The sequence below is a fragment of the Cydia splendana genome, chromosome 9 (assembly GCF_910591565.1).
Source record: "Cydia splendana chromosome 9, ilCydSple1.2, whole genome shotgun sequence".
Lineage (NCBI taxonomy): Eukaryota > Metazoa > Arthropoda > Insecta > Lepidoptera > Tortricidae > Cydia > Cydia splendana.
In genome coordinates, this window is record NC_085968.1 from 22,769,117 (window position 1) to 22,791,826 (window position 22,710).

Consider the following 22,710-nt stretch of genomic DNA (forward strand, 5'->3'; position numbering starts at 1 on the left):
GTCCACCCAGTTAGTGTTGGCGATGGTAGGCAAGTTTATCAATTTCGAGGGTAGTCTAAACTAAACCATTCCGCGCTAGCGGTAAACATAACGGTTAGCATAAATGATTAGTCACTCGTCACTCGCCAACCTTAAAATAATAATCGCGCGCGTACTAAGGTTAAAAAAAATGTTTTCGAACCGGGAATATTACGAAGTGGTACGGTGTTATTTATTAAGTGGTGAGTGTTTACGTGGTGCACAAAGATTATACGAAATGGAATCCGTTCCACGCCTTCGCAGACAAGGATTGAATCCAAGAGTACCATCTCGTGGGACTTTCGTTAATTGCGTCGATTTTTAATCAAATGTACGTAAGTTGATTCAATTTTTTAAATACGCCTGAATGCAAAGATTCCTGACCTAGTTTTTACTCATTGTTTTAAAGCCACGGACGTTTTGTTAATAATCATTAGTCAGAAATAACATTTTAGATTAAAAATGGGTTGCCTTTGCATTTTGATGGTTCTAAGCCCGTTAAAGTATGAAAGGAAAAATTAGCAACTTATGTAGGTAATCTCGCTGCAATAGGGTTCATAATTGGTGACGCGATTGCAAACAGCGGGAGGGGCGGGGTGTCAATGACCTTAACTGATAAGAGAGAAGCGGGTGTAGTGGGTAGTTGTCGGTTCACCATAACGTACGAGGTTTTTAGGACAACTTGATGATGAGTTATTTCGAAAAAAATGTACTGAGCGGTATTAAAAGAAAAAACACGTGTTTAATATTTTTTCGAGTTCTTTCGGTTGTTTCAATTTGGCCAGTGAATTAAATTTCACCCTGTATACAAAAACTACAATACCGCACACATCCTTTAAATTACCTTGCAGACCTCGCATCTAAATATATTTGGTCATGATATTTTGAGTTTTATTCACCAGTACCTACTAGAGTTCACTTTTATTAGCGATTTCATCAAGATGTAGCTTTATTGAATTATATTTGAGTGATATAAAGTTAGAATGTAACTGTGAGATCCTCGTATTTCAACCCGTACAAGATTAGAACCTTTTTCATGTAATGTCATTCAGTTTTTCTTTATTGGTTTAAATGCTATCTTAATGAGTGGCCATCTAAACCTTACGGTCACGTGATCGCCTTACGCTGTCTCGAGTTTATAATGTTTTCCCCACCTCAAAAAGTGCCCAGCGCCGCTAAAGAAGTTTTCACTTCAAAAATTCGCAAACATACACTTGTCACAAATCGTAAACAACGACGGGTTGCTGGGGCGACATCTGTCCTAACCTTTCAGTGTCCCTCCTCATTGTACTCTATAATATTGTACGCGTCGCGAATTTAAATAGGTAAATGAATGTGGCGCGCGCGAAGAACGCCGATTGACTGCTCATTCGTACTCTAATTAAATCGCAAACGCTAATAAAACGTCAAATATGTATTTTATAGTTTACCCTTGAATTGCCGACAGACATTTCATCGAATGTTATTTCGAAGACAACGTTTCAAATATTTTCATTTCATCGCAAAGTTATTGCGTCGAAGAATCGATACTAGTAAATTTAAATCGGAGACTTTTAATTGGTACTTGAGTTATTTTGTATATAGTTTATATATATCGTGGTATTTCTTTACGGGTTTTCTTATTTCATTTTGGATTGTATTTAATAAAATTTATTACGCGTAAACTTATTTCAATTTGTAATATTTCGTTATCGAAACTAAACGCAATCACGTCAGTCGGCATTATAGCTATGTGCTCTAATTTTGAAGATATAATTTTACAAGGCCGCCATTTTCATTTTGGGCAAATTATATATAGGTTTGTAACAATAATTTTACTTACTAAGCCGTTCATTTCTATGTAGGGTCGCAGTTCTAACCTAACCTAAACCTACTTTGAAAGCCGTTCATTTCTGTGTGGGATCGCAGTTCTAACTTAACCTAAACCTACTTTGAAAGCCGTTTGTTGCTGTGTGGGGTCGCAGTTCTAACCTAACCTAAACCTACTTTGAAAGCCGTTCGTGTCTGTGTGGGGTCGCAATTCTAACCTAACCTAAACCTACTTTAAAAGCCGTTCGTTTCTGTGTGGGGTCGCAGTTCTAACCTAACCTAAACCTACTTTGAAAGCCGTTCGTTTCTGTGTGGGGTCGCAGTTCTAACCTAACCTAAACCGACTTTGATAGCCGTTTGTTTCTGTGTGGGGTCGCAGTTCTAACCTAATCTAAACCGACTTTGATAGCCGTTCGTTTCTGTGTGGGGTCGTAGTTCTAACCTAACCTAAACCTACTTTCATAGCCGTTCGTTTCTGTGTGGGATCGCAGTTCTAACCTAACCTAAACCTACTTTGAAAGCCGTTTGTTTCTGTGTGGGGTCGCAGTTCTAACCTAACCTAAACCTACTTTGAAAGCCGTTCGTGTCTATGTGGGGTCGCAATTCTAACCTAACCTAAACCTACTTTAAAAGCCGTTCGTTTCTGTGTGCGGTCGCAGTTCTAACCTAACCTAAACCTACTTTGAAAGCCGTTCGTTTCTGTGTGGGGTCGCAGTTCTAACCTAACCTAAACCGACTTTGTTAGCCGTTCGTTTCTGTGTGGGGTCGCAGTTCTAACCTAACCTAAACCGACTTTGATAGCCGTTCGTTTCTGTGTGAGATCGCAGTTCTAACCTAACCTAAATCTAAAATTCTTACAACAGAAAAATTTATAAATGTGTAGTATGACATATAAAAATGTATTAAAGTAAAAAGTCGAACAAATGAATTGCAATGTTTAGTAGTTGTACCAATATGAAACAACATAACGCCAAACAATATTACTAGTACTAACGTTTCCATGAATCGTTGTCGATGAAATAATATTCTATGAAAAGTTTGTCGGAAAAACAAGGGTACACCGTATTTTATACCAGTCTGGCTAATTGCGGAAGATTGATAGGTTCGTCACCAACAATTTATTATTGAAACCGACCGAAGTCCGTCGGGAACGTAAAGATAAGACTTGCGACTAAAACGTTTTGACGGGTCGTTACATAGACTTATTTAGAATAAACTTTCTACTAGAGAACCACTGCAAAAGTACCTCAAGAACTGACTAAAATGAGTGGTACCTAAGCCTTTAAATCGTTGTTATAGTTCAGTGGAGCGAGCTCCCCTCTAGCCCCGCTGCAGTGAGACGACATTTGGAAGATTTTGGGTCACTTCTGAGTTCTGGACAAGATTATTTATTTAAACTTTATTGCACAAACACAGGAAAAATGTACAAATGGCGTCAACCATTGGGTCAAACAGAGACAAATGTTGGGTGCAGGAGATTCATAACTTATAAAGAGAAATGTAACCGAGAAGATTAGCTCAGGACCGAGACAAAAGTGACGAAACGTTACCCGGTCCCGAGGGCCTCGGAACGCAAGCTCGACGTTGACCAATGTATGACAATCGGCTTCAGTGTCAACGCGCGTTATACTCAGCACCAGCAGTGGATGAGTTGGTACTGACCGGGCACCGCGGGGTAGGAGTAGGGCGAGCAGGCGGCATGCGCGGCGTGCGGCGCGTGCGGCGCGTGGTGCTCCAGCGAGTGCTGCCACTCCACGGGCTTGTACTGCGCGTGCAGGGGGGAGCGGCCGAGGAGCAGCGGGGGGTAGCCGGCGGCCGCCATGTTGTGCGCCTGCGCGGCCTGCGCCGCCGCCGCCGCGTGGTACTCCGCCGCGTGCCGGTGCGCCGCGTGACCGTACCTGGGGAAATAGATAAAAGTTGACCATCTTCAAGTGTGGAAGCAAGCTCAGTGTTAAGTTCAGCAGGCGTACGATGGAAGCCATTATCAATGAGTTACAATATAATCGTCACTTATTAACACCGCGCGGTTGAAATAAATAGACACATATTTAAGGTAATAAAGGTGCATGGGATAATAGAAATTACATAAATACTTTATTTTTCCCGGGGCAACACAAATTTTTCTCTTACTCCCCTCCCCTCCTCTGGCCTTATAGTACCTATTAGTCCATCATACTGATCACATAAGTACTGGGAGCGTAACTTAAAGTGATAATCGTTTATAGACAGACGCCAATGGAAAAGTAAAAATGTATCGGAATGGTGACCGAAGCACATTCACATGATTAATTTTAAGTCTCGATCGGCGTCTTCTATCAACGATTATCACTTGGCTAGTTGGTTTATGGTTAGCCCCTGATCTTCGTAAATCGTGTCCATGCAGAGGTCGGTTCTGGTTTAACATTTTGTTATGGTTTGAACTGGTTTCGATACGACCGCAGAGCATAGAATACCTACTAGATACCTACGAGAGAGGCCACGCTGCCGGTCAGGTGGCCGCGTCGTACCTAGTTGTTAGCTGAATAAGCATACACTGCCAAGTTCATGCACCGTCAGGTGTTACCGAGTGTGAATGAAATGAAGAATAAGACAGAGAGAATATTCCATTTTTATACAAAATGCCGAGTAGTGCAATGGTTACCTGCAAACATTGTAGTGATTCGATTCATTTCCACTCCAGTGGAATCACTTTTCGCATGTAAAATACGATAAATACTACATATTTATTTCTAATAAAACAATGAATTCAACGTAATATTCCTACCCATCCCAAGGAAAGGATATAAAAAAATGTATTCTAATTGTCCTAGTCTCTGATTTGATATACCTACTTAGTTTCATGTAATAGGTATGTGGAGCTCGAATGGAATGTTAACGTCAGCTGTGTGGAATGTCATCATCATCAGATGCATATCTCGGTGGAACCAAGCATTTCAAACCGCGGCGCCATCTCGTTTTATATCGACAATGTCAATTAGCTAGGTAGTTACCTACGCCAATCATGAAATTTTTATATTTTGATGCATTGCTCGGTAATAATAAGAATTTATATAGAGCGTGCATATACGTTGATTTATTTGGTATCTATTGTTAAATTACTTTATTTCTTTAGACGATTATAAATCGTTCTAAAATTCCTTTTCACACTTTCACACATTCATATTGATTTTAGTATTCACTCATTATTTAAACTAAAACGGACTTCATAGCGTGCACTTACAATAATTATAAGTAAGTTTCACAACATCATTGGGTATGAATTCACAATTAAACGAACATTCGAACATAATATTTTTGAAAGATTTTCACTTCAAATTTAAGTGTATGGCGATCAGCAAAATATTATCAGTGCGTGCCGATTAGCTCTCCTGTCAGTTAGAGCACGCACTGATCCCGACGAGAGGAGGGTCTTGTCGAGAGGTATCGCCGTAAATTAAGAATATCATATATGTGTGTAGGTACCTATGTATTTATCTTTAAATCAGTCTAAATTTACCCTTCAAAAAACCGGCCAAGTGCGAGTCGGACTCGCGTTTCTAGGGTTCCGTACATAAGTCTGACTCACGCTTGACTGCACATTTCTAATAGGTTTTCCTGTCATCTATATAGGTAAAGAACTATTTTGTGTATTTTTTTCAAAATTTTAGACCCAGTAGTTTTGGAGATAAAGGGGGGGGATGGTAATTTTTTGGCTATTTTCTTAAATAACTTCGAACCTATGTATTTTAAAATTATAAAAAAACATGTCCATCTTTGGGTCACAAATTTACATATGTGTACCAAATTTCAACTTAATTGGTCCAGTAGTTTCCGAGAAAATAGGCTATGACAGACGGACAGACAGACAGACGCACGAGTGATCCTATAAGGGTTCCGTTTTTTTCCTTTTGAGGTACGGAACCCTAAAAAGACTTTAATTCATCTAAATTCCCGTAAAAGTGGTGACGCCGAGTGGGGATGGGGATCGACGTAAGGAACGCGCACCTACTGTCTACACGAACAGCTCCAGTGAAGAAGCCTCGGAAGTGAGTGACTGCGATACTCCATTACGACGGACTAACAAATAATAGATCTCGCCACCCTTCCACCAACATTATTACCAAGAAACATTATGGGAAACTCGTCAAACATCGAGCCTTCCATGAGAACAGTTTTTGTATCAATTTTATTTTTTAGGTGTATATATATATATATATTATATTATATAGATTGGCTGATTTTGATATAGTTACACCAAAGAGCAGACGAAACGCATGATATAAGCAAATACTGTCACCCATGGAAATCTACAGCACCGATGGGTTGCAAAACTGTCGCAAGTGCGTTGCCGCCATTTAAAGTGGGAGTACGCTCTTTTCTTGAGAGTTTGAGGTTGTATCGGTCCGGAAATACCGCGGGCGAGAGCTTAACGCATTCCATAGTTTAACTGTGTGAGGCAGGAAGTTTCTGGAGAGGAGAAACGCGCAGCTGAGTACTGGCATTCCTCTAAGATGAAGATGTAAATGTTGATCTAGACCTAGAGTATTTAAACTAAGAATAAGCATGACGTACCCAGAGTAGTGCTGATGCCACGGGTCGTAGTCGTAAAGGTCGACGCCGCAGGCCGCGCCGGCCGCCGCGTTGAAAAAGGACGCAGGAAGGTTTCGGGACACCATCGGGACAGTCTCTGTAAAACAAACACCATTATTAGCCAATTATTAGTTACTTGCTTATACTTGTTATGTGGCCAGATGGATCAATGGAAATGATGCGTTTCACATTTTCACACCTATTTACTCAGTCTAAAAAATTGCAGAATCGTTGAATTAGCCGGATACGATATAAAATACAATAAGTTTTTGCCAAAAATTTCATTTTTGGTACTTCTAAAAACCCCTAACACAATTAGGTTGCGTTGTTTCATCACAGAGTTCCTATGGCCACCTCCTGTCTCCATCATCAGATCAGTTCGACAGTACCATATTATTGTATTGTCATCAGAACTTCATATAGCTGCCAATTTTCACGCTACGATCCTTGGAAGATGGTTAAATTAGTTACCTTAGATTCCATTACAAGTTAGTTACATACTTACAGGTCGACCTAATAAAAGCTTGTTAAAAACCAACTGTTGTTGGATGATTAAAAGTCACTTCTATTAACTGAAAACTATATTTTCACTAAAAGCTTAAATTAATTACAAAGCGATGTTAACCGTTCCCACGGTTGTAGAGAAAGAAGAGATCGAGTAAGTCGGTGAATGGATACAGGATTTACAGGAATAAAACCATTCGGCCGTGTAAATAAATATGCATGGTTGCGTTCAGAAACACCTATAGGTAACTTTCATCAACATCGATGATAACCAAAGTTGAGAACTTAAAACTGAATGCGACTAAGGATGATTTGTTATATATTTAGGTGCCGGAGGTGGACGGTAATTAATTAATACACATCACTACACTTCCAAACACTGGAATATATTTTATTTCAATTAAACTATCGCTACTACATGTTACTAGCTAAACAGATCTGACGGAAGAGAGTGAGTCAAAGAACGAACATCTTAACGAGTATAGAGCAAGTTTATAGTTCAGGTTCAGCTACTTAAACCTGCAGTTAGAACTAATGTAGAATTAATTTAGATAGTTTATTAGTAACACGCATATCCCTGTTCCCTAATCGAGGAATGCCACCCACCTGGGAGGAAAACGAGGACTACGTTTGTATGGAGGAATGACCACTCCTGTTGGCTCTTAATCGTTCACACCTACCCATGTGTAACATGTAAATATAGATAGGTAGAAGTAGGTAGTCTAGATAGTTTACATCCAATTGGACAGTCATCCTTTCTCAGCACCCATCATGTTGACTACATTTTGAGTTATTTTTTGTTATCATCAGCGAATTTTTTGTCACAATTTGCCGCCCCTAATATCTTGCCGCCCTAGGCCCGGGCCTACTGGGCCTTAGGGTAAATCCGCCACTTCGAAGAAAAGTCTTTTGCGTTAACGATTTATTTAAAATAAAATAAATAACCTACTTGCAACAGTTTTTGTCAGAGTCATTTTACAATTTGTGTTAAAATTAAAAGGGATCTAACATACCATTTATTTTACAAAATAACCTCTTAAAAATCAAGACTAAACTCGGACTAGGCAGTCGCTCCCAAATGGTCCACAACAAAATAGTACTTACATTACAATGCAAGTGTGGAAAGTGTGTGTTATTATTTACGAGTCACGCTCTGTAGCTCTGACACCGTACATAGTTTGCCGAGCAAACTTTGCTCCATATATTCTTTAAATATAAGTATAACACATGAGTAATGAATGTAATGATTCGGGTCCATTCATATTGTAGGTTGTAGGTAGCAGTGGCGGCGCGTCCATAAAAGCCGATTCCCACCGGATTGCCTGTTTTTGGACGTTTGAGCAGAGTTGTAAAAGAAATATGTAAGCCAAATTAGCCCCAGCTTGCCTATGGATATGTTTGACGCGCCGCCACTGGTAGGTAGTTGAATAATTTCAGGCATAGGTCTTTGTAGTCTTGTCTACGCAGGTACCTCCATAGATGCGCTCTAGCTCCTTCCACATATCTTTAGCGGAATCAAATCGCACGATTTTTTGCAGAATGTCATCGAACATGGTTGTTGTGAACAAAATTAAAATTGCCTTAAGCACTACTAAAATTTTAAGCCATAGCCACCGTGTTTTATTATTGAGATGCAAATTTCCCTATTTAAACCATTCTCGTGTTTAATGCTCCATTTTCATTCGGTTACACTTTAAAATTAATAAGGTCTACCTACTGTCCTTAAAATTGTGTATGAAATTACAAGCAAATAATATCAGCCTTAATGAATTAAGTATAGGATCCATAATGTTCAAAACCAAAAAGTCGTATGCTTATTTTAAAGACTTATGAACTCTAAGTATGTACTAGGAATAAAGTAGAATTTTACTAATGCTGTAACGCTGTAACGCGACATGCTAAAGACAGCCCTAAAAATTTGGGGCGATAGAATAAAAGTTTCACTTTAAAAGTCTTTTTTTTTTATTTCCTGAGTACGAGGTCTTGGTTTCTTTTCATTACTCATGTCGTATACTTATTCAGTGTAGTGTAGGTATTATATACATATAGAAGAAAGAGGACAATATTGATTAACTCGAACGATGGCAGGCCCTTTATGAAGTCTGTCGGTCTGCGAGTCACGATTCCGGTAATGTTAATGTACCGTTAATGGAAACGCAATCAGCTGCCGTCGTCACCGTCCATTCTGCCCTTTTTGCTCCATAGTTCCAGTTCGAGATACCATCTTTACAGCGCAGATAGAGGAAACCACGATTTACGTCCGACATCAAAGATTATCTGAACCTTTTTCGCCTTATGGCAACGAAATAAGGCACAGACTTTACCTAATAAGATACGATCGATGGGTTACCTAGTACCTACAGGCATCGCTGATTCCTAATACTCGTAAAAGAGATTCTCGGAAGAGGTGTGGGGCGTGGGACCGGTGACTGGAGCTATTTGTCCTGAATTATTGCTAAACCTAACCATTAACCAGTTTTAAGATTTAGGGCTCATTTAGACGGCGCGCGAACTAGGATGCGATTTTAGTTACATTAAGGAATATAGAGGTTATATTATGTACCTACAACTACATCCAATTCAGCCGACCGATGAAATACAGCAATGGAATGAAACTCGTATCGAGTTCTCGGTTCTCGCACGGTCTAAATAAACCTTTAAAAAGGTAGGCGGTATAAATCGTCAGGTTGGTAATGTATGTTTAATATAACTGCTTGCTGTAATAATCACAAGTGTACAAGATTACAAGTATCAATTATTCCAATACCGCTTTTATCTTTACTGTTTGATAGCGATCACATCGTAAACTCATTGAACCAGTCCACTCGTAATGTAAATTAAGTTCATTTTTAAATCGTAAATCGTTATCAGAAGTTGAATGAGGAGAATTAGATTACTTTTCGCACTAGTTAACCAACAACTGAACAATAAACAATACCTGCTAGATAAGTGCAAACATTTACGGAGCAACTACCTTTTCAATGTGATAATTCTAGTAGGTATAATGACTCTTTAGCAAAATTATTACCCTATTCGTTACTCTTCAGTGCATGGCTAGGGGTTGTATACACTTAGGTACAGCTGCAGCGTCACAAACAGAAAACAACAAAACAAATAGAAATCAAACTGAGCGCCCCCTCACGCTTCCCGAGCTCGCTCAGGCGAGGAAGCTCACAATTATTTAAATGAAAATACCGATCTCTAAATCGAGTCGGGCCGTACTCTCAATTTAGCCATTACGAGGCATTCCTCATTACGAATTAAAACGCAGACGGAGCCGGGCCGTCTGAGCGGCTGCGGGCGCGGGACAAAGGCGAAATTAAACCAACTTTAGTTTAATAACGCTAAACAAAGGGCCGCGAAAAACGGCGGTGAGTCAAAGCGCGTTTGTTTTTGCGCGTCCGCCATCTTTAACGTGATTTGGCGATCTAATCGGTGTCCAGCGATTCGGGGCCGGGCTGTGTCGCGTCGACATCTGTCCTCGAACGAATATCATCATGGTCGCATTTACTGATGTGCCGTCGGAGTTTCGAAAATTGCGAAATTTCCAGTAAAGTGCCAATTGCTTCTGTCTGTAGATTTCAGCATTGAAAGGCACATGATGCAATAAGTACTTTTAATAAATCTCACAATCTATGTCACCAATTTGCTACAGGGTGATTTTAATTATGCCTGACTAACCAATACTCTGACTGAGGGGTGAATATGTAGGTAGTTTATACTGAACAAATATTACTATGGGGTCAACATCGAAATCGCGAAAAGAAATCAGTTGTTCCATAGAAAACATTTACACTGCACATGCTTCGCCGAAATGTGTGAGACAGCAGATTTTTTCGCGTTGTAGGAATTGGCCCTGTAGTAAAAGTTGTTCAGTATGATCTAGGTAGGTACCTATTCACCCCTTCTAAGGGGGCTTAGAGTATGATCACACATAACAAAATCACTCGGTAGATGTAAGTACCTACATAGTTACATACAACCTAACTGAAGCCTGTAGGTAGTTAGGTACACGTTGCCGAGCTTCGGCGCTCATCTCAACAGTGAACCACAATGAATCGTCGCTGCAAAGCGCAATGAAGCGCGACGCGGGCTAGTTGTAATGAAGGGGGTTTAATTAAGGCCCGGCTGATTTACCCACGCCACCCCCTTCTAACCGAGGAGGGGGGCGATCGCGGCCGGACTCCTTTCCACCACAAAACCGAAGCTATACTAAACTTCCTCCGCTATGTATTGAAGAACTAACTTTAATGGTATTTTGATTTAGGTATATCATGGAAATTCTAAGACAACTGTTTCATAAAAAGCAGTTTTCTAGTTCGAGTTCATTCCTATTTAAAAAGGGATCTTGCAATTGCTTGTCAATGACGGCATCCTGATGAGTAGTGCGTGACGCGCGCAGTTGGAGCGACGACAGTGGCTCATCTTTGTCGGCGGCAATGGTCCTGGTGATGTGTTCGTTGACGTCAGACGTCGCCCGAGTAGTGAGTGAACACGACGCAGTCGGCGCTGGCGTACTGCGTAGTTGTGGCTCACCTTTAGGCTTGTCGGCGGCGAGGGCCCTGGCGAAGTGCTCGTCGACGACGGCGGCGACGTCGCCCGAGTAGTGCGTGAACACGACGCAGTTGGCGCTGACGTACTGCGCGCGCGCTCGCCCGTGCGCCGCGCACTCGCCCTCCGACTCTGATGACCCGCCACCTAGAAACATTACTCTTTTCATATCTCATGCTCTGAAAGTGGGTCGTTGTTGTTCTAAAAGGTGCGCAGAAAGTGATACGTTTATGCTCTAGCGCAGAAAAGTGGTGTACTCCTCTGCGTCCCCGTTCCATGAACAACTGGGTGGAAACAAAATGGAAAAATAGTGTCTTTATTTCCTCGTCTGGAACAATTGGTAATTCTTTAATTTTACAAATCCCACGTAGATCCTTTTTTTTTATAAAAAATGATGTAAGTAATTTGTTAAAAACAAATTATTCTTGATTTCTTTCGTTGAATTCTATTTACTCGATTTCATAAAGCGGGAACCAAAAGGAATACACCAAAAATATTTTTTTAAACCTTACGCTTGCGTAAATGAGCAAAGGCAGAATCTTATACAGCCACAGTTAAACGTTTGTACGATATTAAATTGGTTTTTAAAGTTATTTAGAACTATATTCATTAAAATAAAATAAAATACAAGATAAAAATTTCTTATATTATTAATTAAATTGTTATTTAATATTAAAAATACTTTTATTATATTATTACGTGGTGCGGCGCACCATGGTCGCGGTGCGGTCCGGTAGTCCGTTGCGGCTTATAGAACGAAAAAGTATAAAATTAAAAAAGTACGAGGCAATCCCGCTGATTTTCATACTATAATGAACAAATTATTTTAAAATTGTTGTAGTTTGTTAAAAAATGTGTGTTTTCGTAAATATTGCAATCTAAATGATTTTCGCTAGGGGTGATTAATCTTCACGCATGTAAAGTCTCCGATTGCAAGTAAGTCCTAAGGAAAAAAATCATGGCCGTAGGTCTGTTATGTACTTCAATTACTGATTTTGCGAAATTGCCTTGTCTTGTTTGGTTTCCTCGCATTCGATATGAAAAGTAGAGTGTTTAACTCGGGTGAAAGGCACCGTTTCTGTCTCGGACTATTGGCGCTCTCACTGCGTTCGAGCGCCAAACTACCTCGACAGGAATGGGTGCCTTTCAACCCTTGGTTAACAATCTACTATTTTAATTTTGTAGGTTTTGCAAAGAACATCAATCAAATGTAGTTCCGCTTATACTGAAAAAACTAAAACTCACGTTTAAAACTTAAAAGGCTTTATAGATATGGACCTATAAATAGCAGTACATATTTAGCTGCAATAATAGGTCAACGCGTTTGAAGAAGCATAGTTCGTCAATCCTGCACGTGTCCACTGGGTGACGCTAAAGAAGTAACAGCATAAGTAATTGCGGACTAGATACCAGCGGGCAGCGTGGTGACAGGTGGGCGTTCAAGGCCGGTCAAACATTTGATAGAGTTCTCGGAATGCCACTTAAGAGTACCCACCGTCGGCGCTGGCGCGGCAGGGCACTCACAGCTCCTCCTGAGCCCGGGGACTGCGCGCCGGACGACGCCGAGCCGCTGCTGACGGAGTAGGTAGTTAGTTACGCACCGTCGGCGCTGGCGCGGCCGGGCGCGGACAGCTCCTCCTTGGCACGGAGATGTGCCGCGTGCGGCGGTGAGCCCGGGGACTGCGCGCCGGACGACGCCGACCCGCTGCTGACGCCGGCCGCCGCGCCGTAGCCCTCGCCGCCGTTGCCCGTCTGCACGTTAAACTGCAACAATACAATAAATTACTATAATAATTTGAAGCACCCCAATTGAGAAAGCATCTTATAAAGCTTAATAAGAATCATATTTTATTTGGGTCATCAGTATCATCATCATCATCATATCAGCCCTTTATCACCCACTGCTGAGCATAATAGGCCTCTCTTCTAGTTCGCCACTTGTCCCGGTCCTGAGCTAATCTCATCCAGAAGTGACCCGCAATTTTCCGGATGTCGCGTCTTTCATCTGAAAGCGTTACATTATGTTAACATTTTAGTCCACCTGTCATCACACTGCCTAGCAACATGTCCCGCCCAACTCCATTTTAGTTTAGACTGGATGAGGTACAGATAGCAGAGGTGCCCTATTAAAAAAATCCACCCTGTATAGATTGGTAATTATTTATCAAATAAGTCTCCTTGTTTACCAATTTATCGGTAGCAAAAGCAGGTCTCTCTTTCACCCTTTGGTGCCAACTAGTTATCGTAAAAGTATCCCAAATGAAATAGGCAATACATAATGTATAATAATACTACTTTAATTGTGATGGAAAAGTTTCGTCGCTCGCGCAGACTACGCTGCGCGGGCGCATTCCACGCGCGCCGCAAGCCGCAACAACCATCCAGCTGGTTATATAATACTTACGGGGATCACTGGCATTAAGTATCGCTAGACCGCTACTAATATACGTAATGCATCTTACAACGTCGTTAACATGGTACACATGTACTTACATACCATTGTACATTGTGCAGTTAGTTGTAGCCCTACAAGTATATATATTACTTATTTCATTTAGAGTTACAACTTTTCCGCGTTTTTCTTGTGCAAACCTCGCAAGGCCCATCAAACAAAAAAATGGCAGTTAAATTTGAGATCAATTGTGAAGAAGATACGGTTGAATTTCTTTTGTTTTGAAATATAATAAAACAAAAGAAATTCAACTCAGTTCCAATCCAGTAGGTACTTTTATTACTTAAATGACATTGAAGTAATAAAAGTACCTACTACGGGTAGGACCATGACCAGGCTCCAATTTCACCACGGTGACAGGTGCGACAATTGTAAAACATCACTGTTGCTGACGTCACAGGCATCCATGGGCTACGGTTACGGCTTACCATCGGGCCGGCCGTATTCCTGTTTGCCACCATCATTGTTTTATTAAAAAAAACTTTATAATATCGGAAAAAAACAGATATTTATCTTGCTAAGTTTATGACAATTGTCACAAGAAACACTACAATTGTCACGAAATTCCGACATGTAACTCATTACCTGTCAAGAATTACCTACAATTCTTCTAAATCTTGACAATTGTCAGAAACTTCGCAAAAGAAATATCTGTTTTTTTCAGATATAATAAAGTTTTTTTTAATAAAACAATGATGGTGGCAAACAGGAATACGGCCCGCCCGATGGTAAGTGGTAACCGTAGCCCATGGATGCCTGTGACGTCGGCAACAGTGATTTTACAATTGTCGCACCTGTCACCGTGGTGAAATTGGGGCCAGTTGGCCACCATGACCATGACCATGACTTTTCCAGCAAACTGTAGGTAGGTACTAACGACACATCGGTATCAGCATTCACTTATTATTAACTCAAGTAGGTATAATTATAAATGCTGGAAATTTTAATTGAATGCACGTTACAGCGCAGCAGTGAATGTGCGACCGGCGCAGGCGCGGGCGCGGATAGTGCACCGCGCATGCGTCACCGCCGTCACCGCATTCCGCGCCCAAAAAACTCGCCCGACGACACATGCACCGAGCGCTGGCCGGAGTCGGCGGCGGAGGGGGCCACAGTCCACAAGACGACTTCATACTTTGGCCATATTTACGCACGAAAACATCGAGTCTTTTGTTTCCACAAGTTAAGAGGGGCCAGGAAATTACAATAAAACAATAGTACATTGTAGGAGAGGACGGAAAACCGCTAAAAGATGGACGAGTGCGAATAATACGAGTCCATCTTTAGCGTTTCCGGCCGAGGTTTTACATAGTGCTTTTCACGACTACTGCGAGGAAATAAGAAAACATTTGCATAACTATAAGTACTACCCCGCGATTTCTCTGGCAGCAAATTACTAACCACTGCCTGTGCTGTCTCTTGAATTTCGGTAGGCGTCGGCGTAAGAATATCATTTTCTTCACTAGAAGAACTCATTTTTATAGCGAGCGTAGATACGTGTTTCTTGTATTTTTAGTCAAACACAATTTACACTATCCAATTCAGTAAGTATTTTCAGATCCCGCCTTTTTTTACTTTTTTTTTATCACTTTTAAGAGGCGTTTTTCTCTTATTTGCTTCAAACCGACTCTAAACTTAGAAGCGTTTTTGCTAAAAAAACACAAACAGCTGCAAAAGTAAAAAACGCCTTAAGCGTGAACTAAATGGATAATTGTTAAAAAAAATGAACTGAATGGATTTGACATTTCTTTTTTTTTAAACAAGAAATTGGTCCTATAAATATCCTAATTTTATTTTTGAAGGAAAAAGTTGCCCCAAAAAAGACCTTTTAATGATTTTTATGTTTTAAATGATACTCATTGCTGTAGCGAACCGTCACCAATGACAGATGATGATAACAATGAAACATTGTAGTAGTGGTGGTTCAGGTGCTACAGCTATTGCCTACTTTCCAGCTTGGTTTTAGACCATCTATTGCCACATTTCCGAATAGTGGCGTGAAAAAGAAATGGCGCGCCGCGCGATAATATACTGCTATTGTATACGGGGCAACGATAACCTACAACTGAAATTAAACATTTTCATGATTTTATCTATCGAGCCAACTTTAACCTTTTAGGTTTTGGTTGGAGTCTGCCCTTGCAAATGTATGCTAGTTTCCGTATGAATTCAATATCAAAACTACAACTTTTAGCGTGAGCCCTCTCTTAACTTTCGGGAACAGAAAAGACAAATCCCCCGAAAAACAATTTCATGTAAAATGATGCCAAGACGAGAGCATAATTATTATAACTCGCACTGTCAAAAAGTTATCAGAACGCATGAAAGTAAAGCCAAGCTTCTAACTCTACACGCCCTGACTCTACAAGCCCTAGTTAGAGATATATACTTATAGTTGAATCATCGAGAGCGTGGAATTGCATATGTAGTAGTATTGTTTGTTTACAGGCATTCTATATTTGAATTTTCTATTTTCTTGTACTATCAGCATACAACCACTACAAATGCAATTCCATCTTCTCGATAATTCAACTATAATAAGAGTTGGGTTTGGGTAGTGTATACGTAATATATTTACCTATGCTAAGTGAATTCAGCCGTTTAATGCCAGGTTTTTCATCATGACAGGTGCGTATCCGCTCATAGCAGGCTCATATGTCATATTAGGTTTTTCGGTGCAAAACTATATTTCAAAATGCTATAAGGCTCCATTCATTTATTACGTAAGACGATTTAGGTGGGAGAGGGGACGAACATGTCTTATTTTTTCTTACAAGGGAGTTGCAGGGATCACAAAGATGCGATTTTTTTTAAATTTCTATGAAATTATGACGTTTAAAATACCTAATACTTCCATACTATACAGTCTATACACGATTATTTTTAATCGGTGATCAGGAGTAGAAAAATATTAATATCTAGCCCAAATTAAACTTATTAGGCTAGGTCTCACGCAATTATCTCATTGTTTAATTAAATAAAAGTTAAAACATAATTAAAACTAATAACCACTAAATACATACATGGTTATCCTACATGAAGTAACTACGATACGTCAAGTGCCATCGATATGGCGGGAAATTTGACGGATCTATGCATAGACCTGTATAATAGGGACAAGACATATTGTTCTATACGTACAATTGCTTATACAAATAGCACCCATTTTGACGGCACACACTTGCTTATACAAATTTGACGGATCTATGCATAGACCTGTATATAATAGAGACAAGACATATTGTTCTATACGTACAATTGCTTATACAAATAGCACCCATTTTGACGGCACACACATAAATATAGTAAAAACGAGATAGATATAATAAACGTTCTAAAAATTATTGTTTTGAAAAATAAACACTAAAACAGACCAAGCATGTATTATTTTTTGGCACGTATTTAACCGGTCAACTAATTAATCGAAATTAGGTAGTTTAAAAAAATTGATATGGGTACTAAAATTAATAGATTGGCAACAAAAACGGAGCCTTAAAATCTATCAATATTAGTTGTATTTTAATGCCGTTACAGCTTCTGATTATTTTTAGGCAGGTACCAAGTATTTATTTGGCAACTGAATTATTATATTGGAGACTATTTATGAAGCACATTTTAAAAAGAAAACGGCTATCTATTAATTCAAAAATGAAGTTCTTTTAAAATATTTTGTTTGGTCACTACACGGTCAACCAAACACGCTCCTCCTCGCTTCGCTCGTCGTCGCACCTATCTTTTGACTCTGGCAGAACACAGTGGTAACTATTAAAATTAGTAATTAAAAATTGAAAGATCGAATTGTATAATGGCCATTAGGTGTTTTGAGATTAGGAATTTCGACTATAAGTATATTGACCATTGCGCATTGGTAAATTAATTTGGGGGGTAAGGGGGAGAACGGCGTTAACATCTCAGCCGGCCCCAAATGTCAACCTCACCTGCCCGCGCTGGTTGTTCGAGAGGACTATCAGCGGCGGTGGCTCTGGCCACCGTGGTACCCCCTGCTAGAAAATAGACGAGGCAATGGCGACCGAGCAGTGGTGGTATAACCATACGCCCTACCGGGCAACCGGTAGGAAGGGGTCGCAGTGGCCTTGGGATTCAAATGGTCCCAAAAAGAGACTGGTGCGGAAAGGAATGGGACACTACCGCAACTAATTTTATCCCAAGTATATCATCATGAGGTCTTCACAAGTCAGTTATTTGTCATGCCACCCGGCTGACGCCCGGCGCCAGGTAGGTTCCGGGTCTCCTGGTGTGAAATTAGCTACCGGCTGCAAGGCAGTGGGTCACCAGGCTACTTGCAGAAATTGGGCTACTGCTGACAAGAAAATCAACACCAAGCACCAAGCGTTAATGATAGGCACGTGGAACTTACGCAGCCTGAAAAAACCTGGGAAACTGGAGGTGGTGATGGAGGCGGAAATGGTACGATACAATATAGATGTACTGGGGCTAAGTGAAACGCACCTGAAACAAAGTGGACATTCGAAGACAGGCAACGGAATGACCTTGATAAATGCGGGAAGCGAAGACAACAGCTTTAGTGGAGTAGGGTTTCTGGTCGCCAAACACCTAGCAAATAAAGTATTAGTACGAGTGATAGGATAGTTCGTCTAAAATTAGGGGCGTGGCCTCATCCGATAAATCTCATACGTAAGTGTATGCACCCACATCTGCCTCTACGGAGGATGAAATCGGAGAGTTCTACAGCACGCTGAATCAAATGTATCAGGATATACCGTCGAAAGAAATCTCAGTACTGCTCGGCGACTTCAATGCGAAGATTGGAGCTACTCAATCGGATGACCATCTCAGGGAAAATGTAGGCAGGTTTGGTTTGGTCAAGCGGAACGAGCGTGGACAAATGTTGCTGGACTTCTGCGCAGAAAACAACTTGACAGTGATGAATACATGGTTCCAGCAGCACCCTCGGAGACTCTACACATAGACGTCTCCAAATGGTAAACACAGGAACCAAATCGACTACATTTTGATTGGCAAGAGATGGAGGTCATCGATTCCTTCCTCTAAAACGCGACCTGGGGCTGATTGTGGTAGTGATCATCAACTCCTAGCAGCAACTATAAAAGTGCGTCTAAAAGCTGCCTCCACAAAACCGCTTAAGAAGCCTACTATCTTGCCGATTCAGGCTGAAGAAGAGTTTCGGAAGGAAGCACAATTACGCCTAAAAGAGTTGGAAATGGATCCCTTTGACTCGGCACACGCAACCTGGGAAACTTTAAAAACCGCTACTCTAGCGACGGCCTCAGATGTGGCGGACAAATTTAGGAAGGTGGGTCCAAAAGCGGATTGGTTAAAGAAGGATACCTGGTCGTTCATTGAGGAAAGAAGGAAGCTTAGGGAACAGGGCCTCAACTCAGATTCGCAGAGACAGCGGTACCGTGAATTGCATGGGACAGTCCAGAGGCTATGCAAAAGAGACAGAAATGCAGCCATTGATATTGTGTGTCAAGGCGTCGAAAAATCTGCAAACCTCGCTCACACCAAGGACATGTTCGCAAAAGTGAAAATTCTGGCTAGAGAGTTTAAACCTAAAAGCTGGTCGATAAAGGATGAGCAAGGGACGCCACTGATGGATAAAAATCTTGTACTTGCGAGATGACGTCGATACTGCCAACAGCTTTATAGCGAGAACAACGACTACATTGAAGAAAGGATGGATCTCGGTACAAGAGAACCGGACATCCTCCTACACGAAGTCGAAGCCGCTGTTTTACGCCTTAAAGACAAAGCTTGTGGTGGGGATGGGATATCTGCACAAATGCTCAAATGGCTAGGCCCAGAAGGGATACAAGTTCTTCACCTTATATGCCAAAAAGTTTGGAGGACTGGTCAATGGCCCGAGGACTGGATGGAATCCGTTGTCGTCCCACTACACAAGAAAGGCTCGACCAGGAAATGCGAGAACTACCGCACCATTTCTCTCACATCACATGCGAGTAAGGTTATACTTCATGTCCTCAACAGAAGACTGGAAAGATTCATCGGTGGGCAGATCGCAAAGGAGCAGGCAGGCTTTGTTAGAGGTAGGGGCACAAGAGAGCAGATATTGAACTTGAGGCAGTTGATCGAAAAGGCCAGGGAGTTCAATGTGCCTATGGCTCTATGCTTCATAGACTATGCCAAAGCCTTTGATTGTATTAGCTGGGTGAAAATGTTTGAAGTTATGAGAGATATGGGTATACCGGACCACCTAATCTTCCTCATACAAAACCTTTATCTGGACGGCACTTCGAGGGTGCGAATTGAGGACACCGAATCGGACCGCTTTCAGACCAAGCGTGGAGTCAGACAGGGGTGTATTCTCTCGCCACAGCTGTTTAATCTCGTAGGCGAGCACATCATGAGAAGGGTCTTGGGAGATTGGGATGGGTGCATACGGATAGGCGGACTCCTTATTAATAATCTACGCTTTGCAGATGATACGACCATTATAGGCACAAACGAATCCAAACTTGCTGTGCTTCTGCGAAGGGTACAAAAAGTGAGCGCAGAATACGGTCTCCATATTAATAGATCCAAGACCAAGCTGATGTTTGTGCAAACGACAGGCCCGTTAATCCGAACTGGAGAACTGTCAGACCTGGACACCGTACAGGATTTCATCTACCTCGGTTCACTGATCACCGCGGACGGCGATTGTGAGCGAGAGGTGATCAGAAGAGCTCAGATCGCTAAATCCGCAGTTAAGCGGTTAGAGAAGATCTGGAGGAACAGAGGAATCAGCAAAGCAACCAAAACCAAGTTAATGCGCACCCTGGTCTTCTCTATATTCCTGTATGGTTCGGAAACCTGGACCCTGAAAGCCAGTACTCTGAGTAGAATTGACGCATTTGAGATGTGGTGTTGGCGCAAGATGTTGGGTATTCCTTGGACGGCGCGCCGCACTAATGCGTCAATCCTGACGGAATTGAAAATCCAGTGCCGTTTATCAGCCATTTGCCTCCAGCGGATCCTTAATTATTTTGGACACGTGGCCAGACGGGAGCCGGACAACTTTGAAAAGCGCATTATGGTTGGCATGGTGGATGGAAGACGGGGTAGTGGACATCCACCAACCCGCTGGGTGGACACTGTAAAAAAGGCCTGCCAGGGATCTACACAGGCGCCTATTATTAGGAAGGCGGAAAATCGTGCAGAATGGAGAGCCTTGGTGCACAAAATAACGACCTCATGTGGTCGCGACCCTCAGTCATGAGGAATCGAGGAAGAAGAAGAAGAAATTAATTTGAGGTGTTTTGTGTAAATAGTGACTAATATTCATTAAATTTAACTGCTTTCGTATTAAAATATTACTACCTGAAACGACATGCTCAATATGATTAGGTACTTTTAGATGTGAACAACTAAATGACAATCAAATTTTATGATCACTTTTCAATATTAGTCGCCAACTTATTATTTTAGACGCCAACTTATCACTTCAAGTTTCCTATTAATTATTTGGGTGGCTTGATTTTGCTGCCAGTTTTTTAATAATATGATGCTTATATTTGAGGCTAATACAAATTTATTGGTGCTAAAATATTAATGCACAGCCAAATTATATTATTATATGCCCAATGAAAGTTCCTGTTTAATATTTTAGCTGCCCGGTTAATATAGTTTTTTTCTTTTAGATTCGATTCTTACGTAATGTAGGGGCAAGGGGGGAGGGCTATTCTTACTTTTTCTTACATATATAGGGGTGGGATGGGATCAAAAACTGACAAATATCGTCCCTCTTCTTCCTCGCGTTATTCCAGCATTTTGCGACGGCTCATGGGAGCCTGGGGTCCGCTTGACAACTAATCCCAAGAATTGACGTAGGCACTAGTTTTTACGAAAGCGACTGGCATCTGACCTTCCAACCCAGAGGAGAAACTAGGCCTTATTGGGATTAGTCAGGTTTCTTCACGATGTTTTACTTCACCAAAAAGCAACTGGTAAATATTAAATGATATTTCGTAATACATAAGTTCCGAAAAACTCATTGGAACGACCCGGGGTTTGAACCCGCGACCTCCGGATTAAAAGTCGCACGCTCTTACCGCTAGGCTACGGCCACCAGAGCTTGCAAATGTCGTTAAAAAAAACTGACAAATATCGTCTTACGTAATAAATGAATGGCGCCTAAGAGGTTCCTATACTTCCTATGTTGCACATTCAATTTTTTAAGGTCGACTGGGCTTTTGCAAATATACATAACACGACAGGCCCTTTAAACTTGGCCTCTATAGTTGAAATTTTGGAACCTCTATAATTGCAATTAAGATTTTAGTGATTTTCATAATTTTGCCTCTGTAATTGACCACATCGCAACTAAGACCTCTATAACTGACACTGCTAAAAGAATCCGTTATTTTTGCTCTTCTTTTTACCTCTATTATTGAAACGAGTCTTATTTATTACCTCTGTAATTTAAATAATGTACCTAGTTGTAGACAGCAAAAACAATATTTTAATAGCATTGATCATTTTATTTATATCTTCATTATGATTTATGATACCCAATTTATCACATCAGCCTGTAGTAGGTGAAATAGTTTTGATTAAATCAAAAACAAATTTGGCTTTTACATTCTAATAAAACTTTCTTCTACAATTCAAGGGAATTTTTTAAACCCAAATGATAAGAAAATAAAGTAGTAATTAATGTAGTGTAAAACTGCAAGTATAGACAGAAGCAATATATAGGCCAGAAACCCAGAACGTAAGCGTGTAAATCTACTTTCAATGGTTATTTGCACCTCCATAAAAGAAATTTGTCAGAACGCAGCCTGTATTAAGCGGGCCACTCACAC

At 40.9% G+C, this 22,710-nt stretch overlaps 1 protein-coding gene across 1 annotated transcript in view; it reads right to left on the reverse strand.

Annotated features, from left to right (window-relative positions):
- Positions 1 to 22,710, reverse strand: part of LOC134793839 (protein vestigial) — a 53,940-nt gene that overhangs the window by 14,198 nt on the left and 17,032 nt on the right. The window contains exons 3-6 of the mRNA XM_063765558.1: positions 13,053 to 13,215; positions 11,437 to 11,598; positions 6,379 to 6,493; positions 3,490 to 3,725 (exon numbers count right to left, since the gene is read on the reverse strand). Coding sequence (XP_063621628.1) covers positions 3,490 to 3,725; positions 6,379 to 6,493; positions 11,437 to 11,598; positions 13,053 to 13,215 — 676 coding nt within the window. The remainder of the gene's footprint in view (positions 1 to 3,489; positions 3,726 to 6,378; positions 6,494 to 11,436; positions 11,599 to 13,052; positions 13,216 to 22,710) is intronic.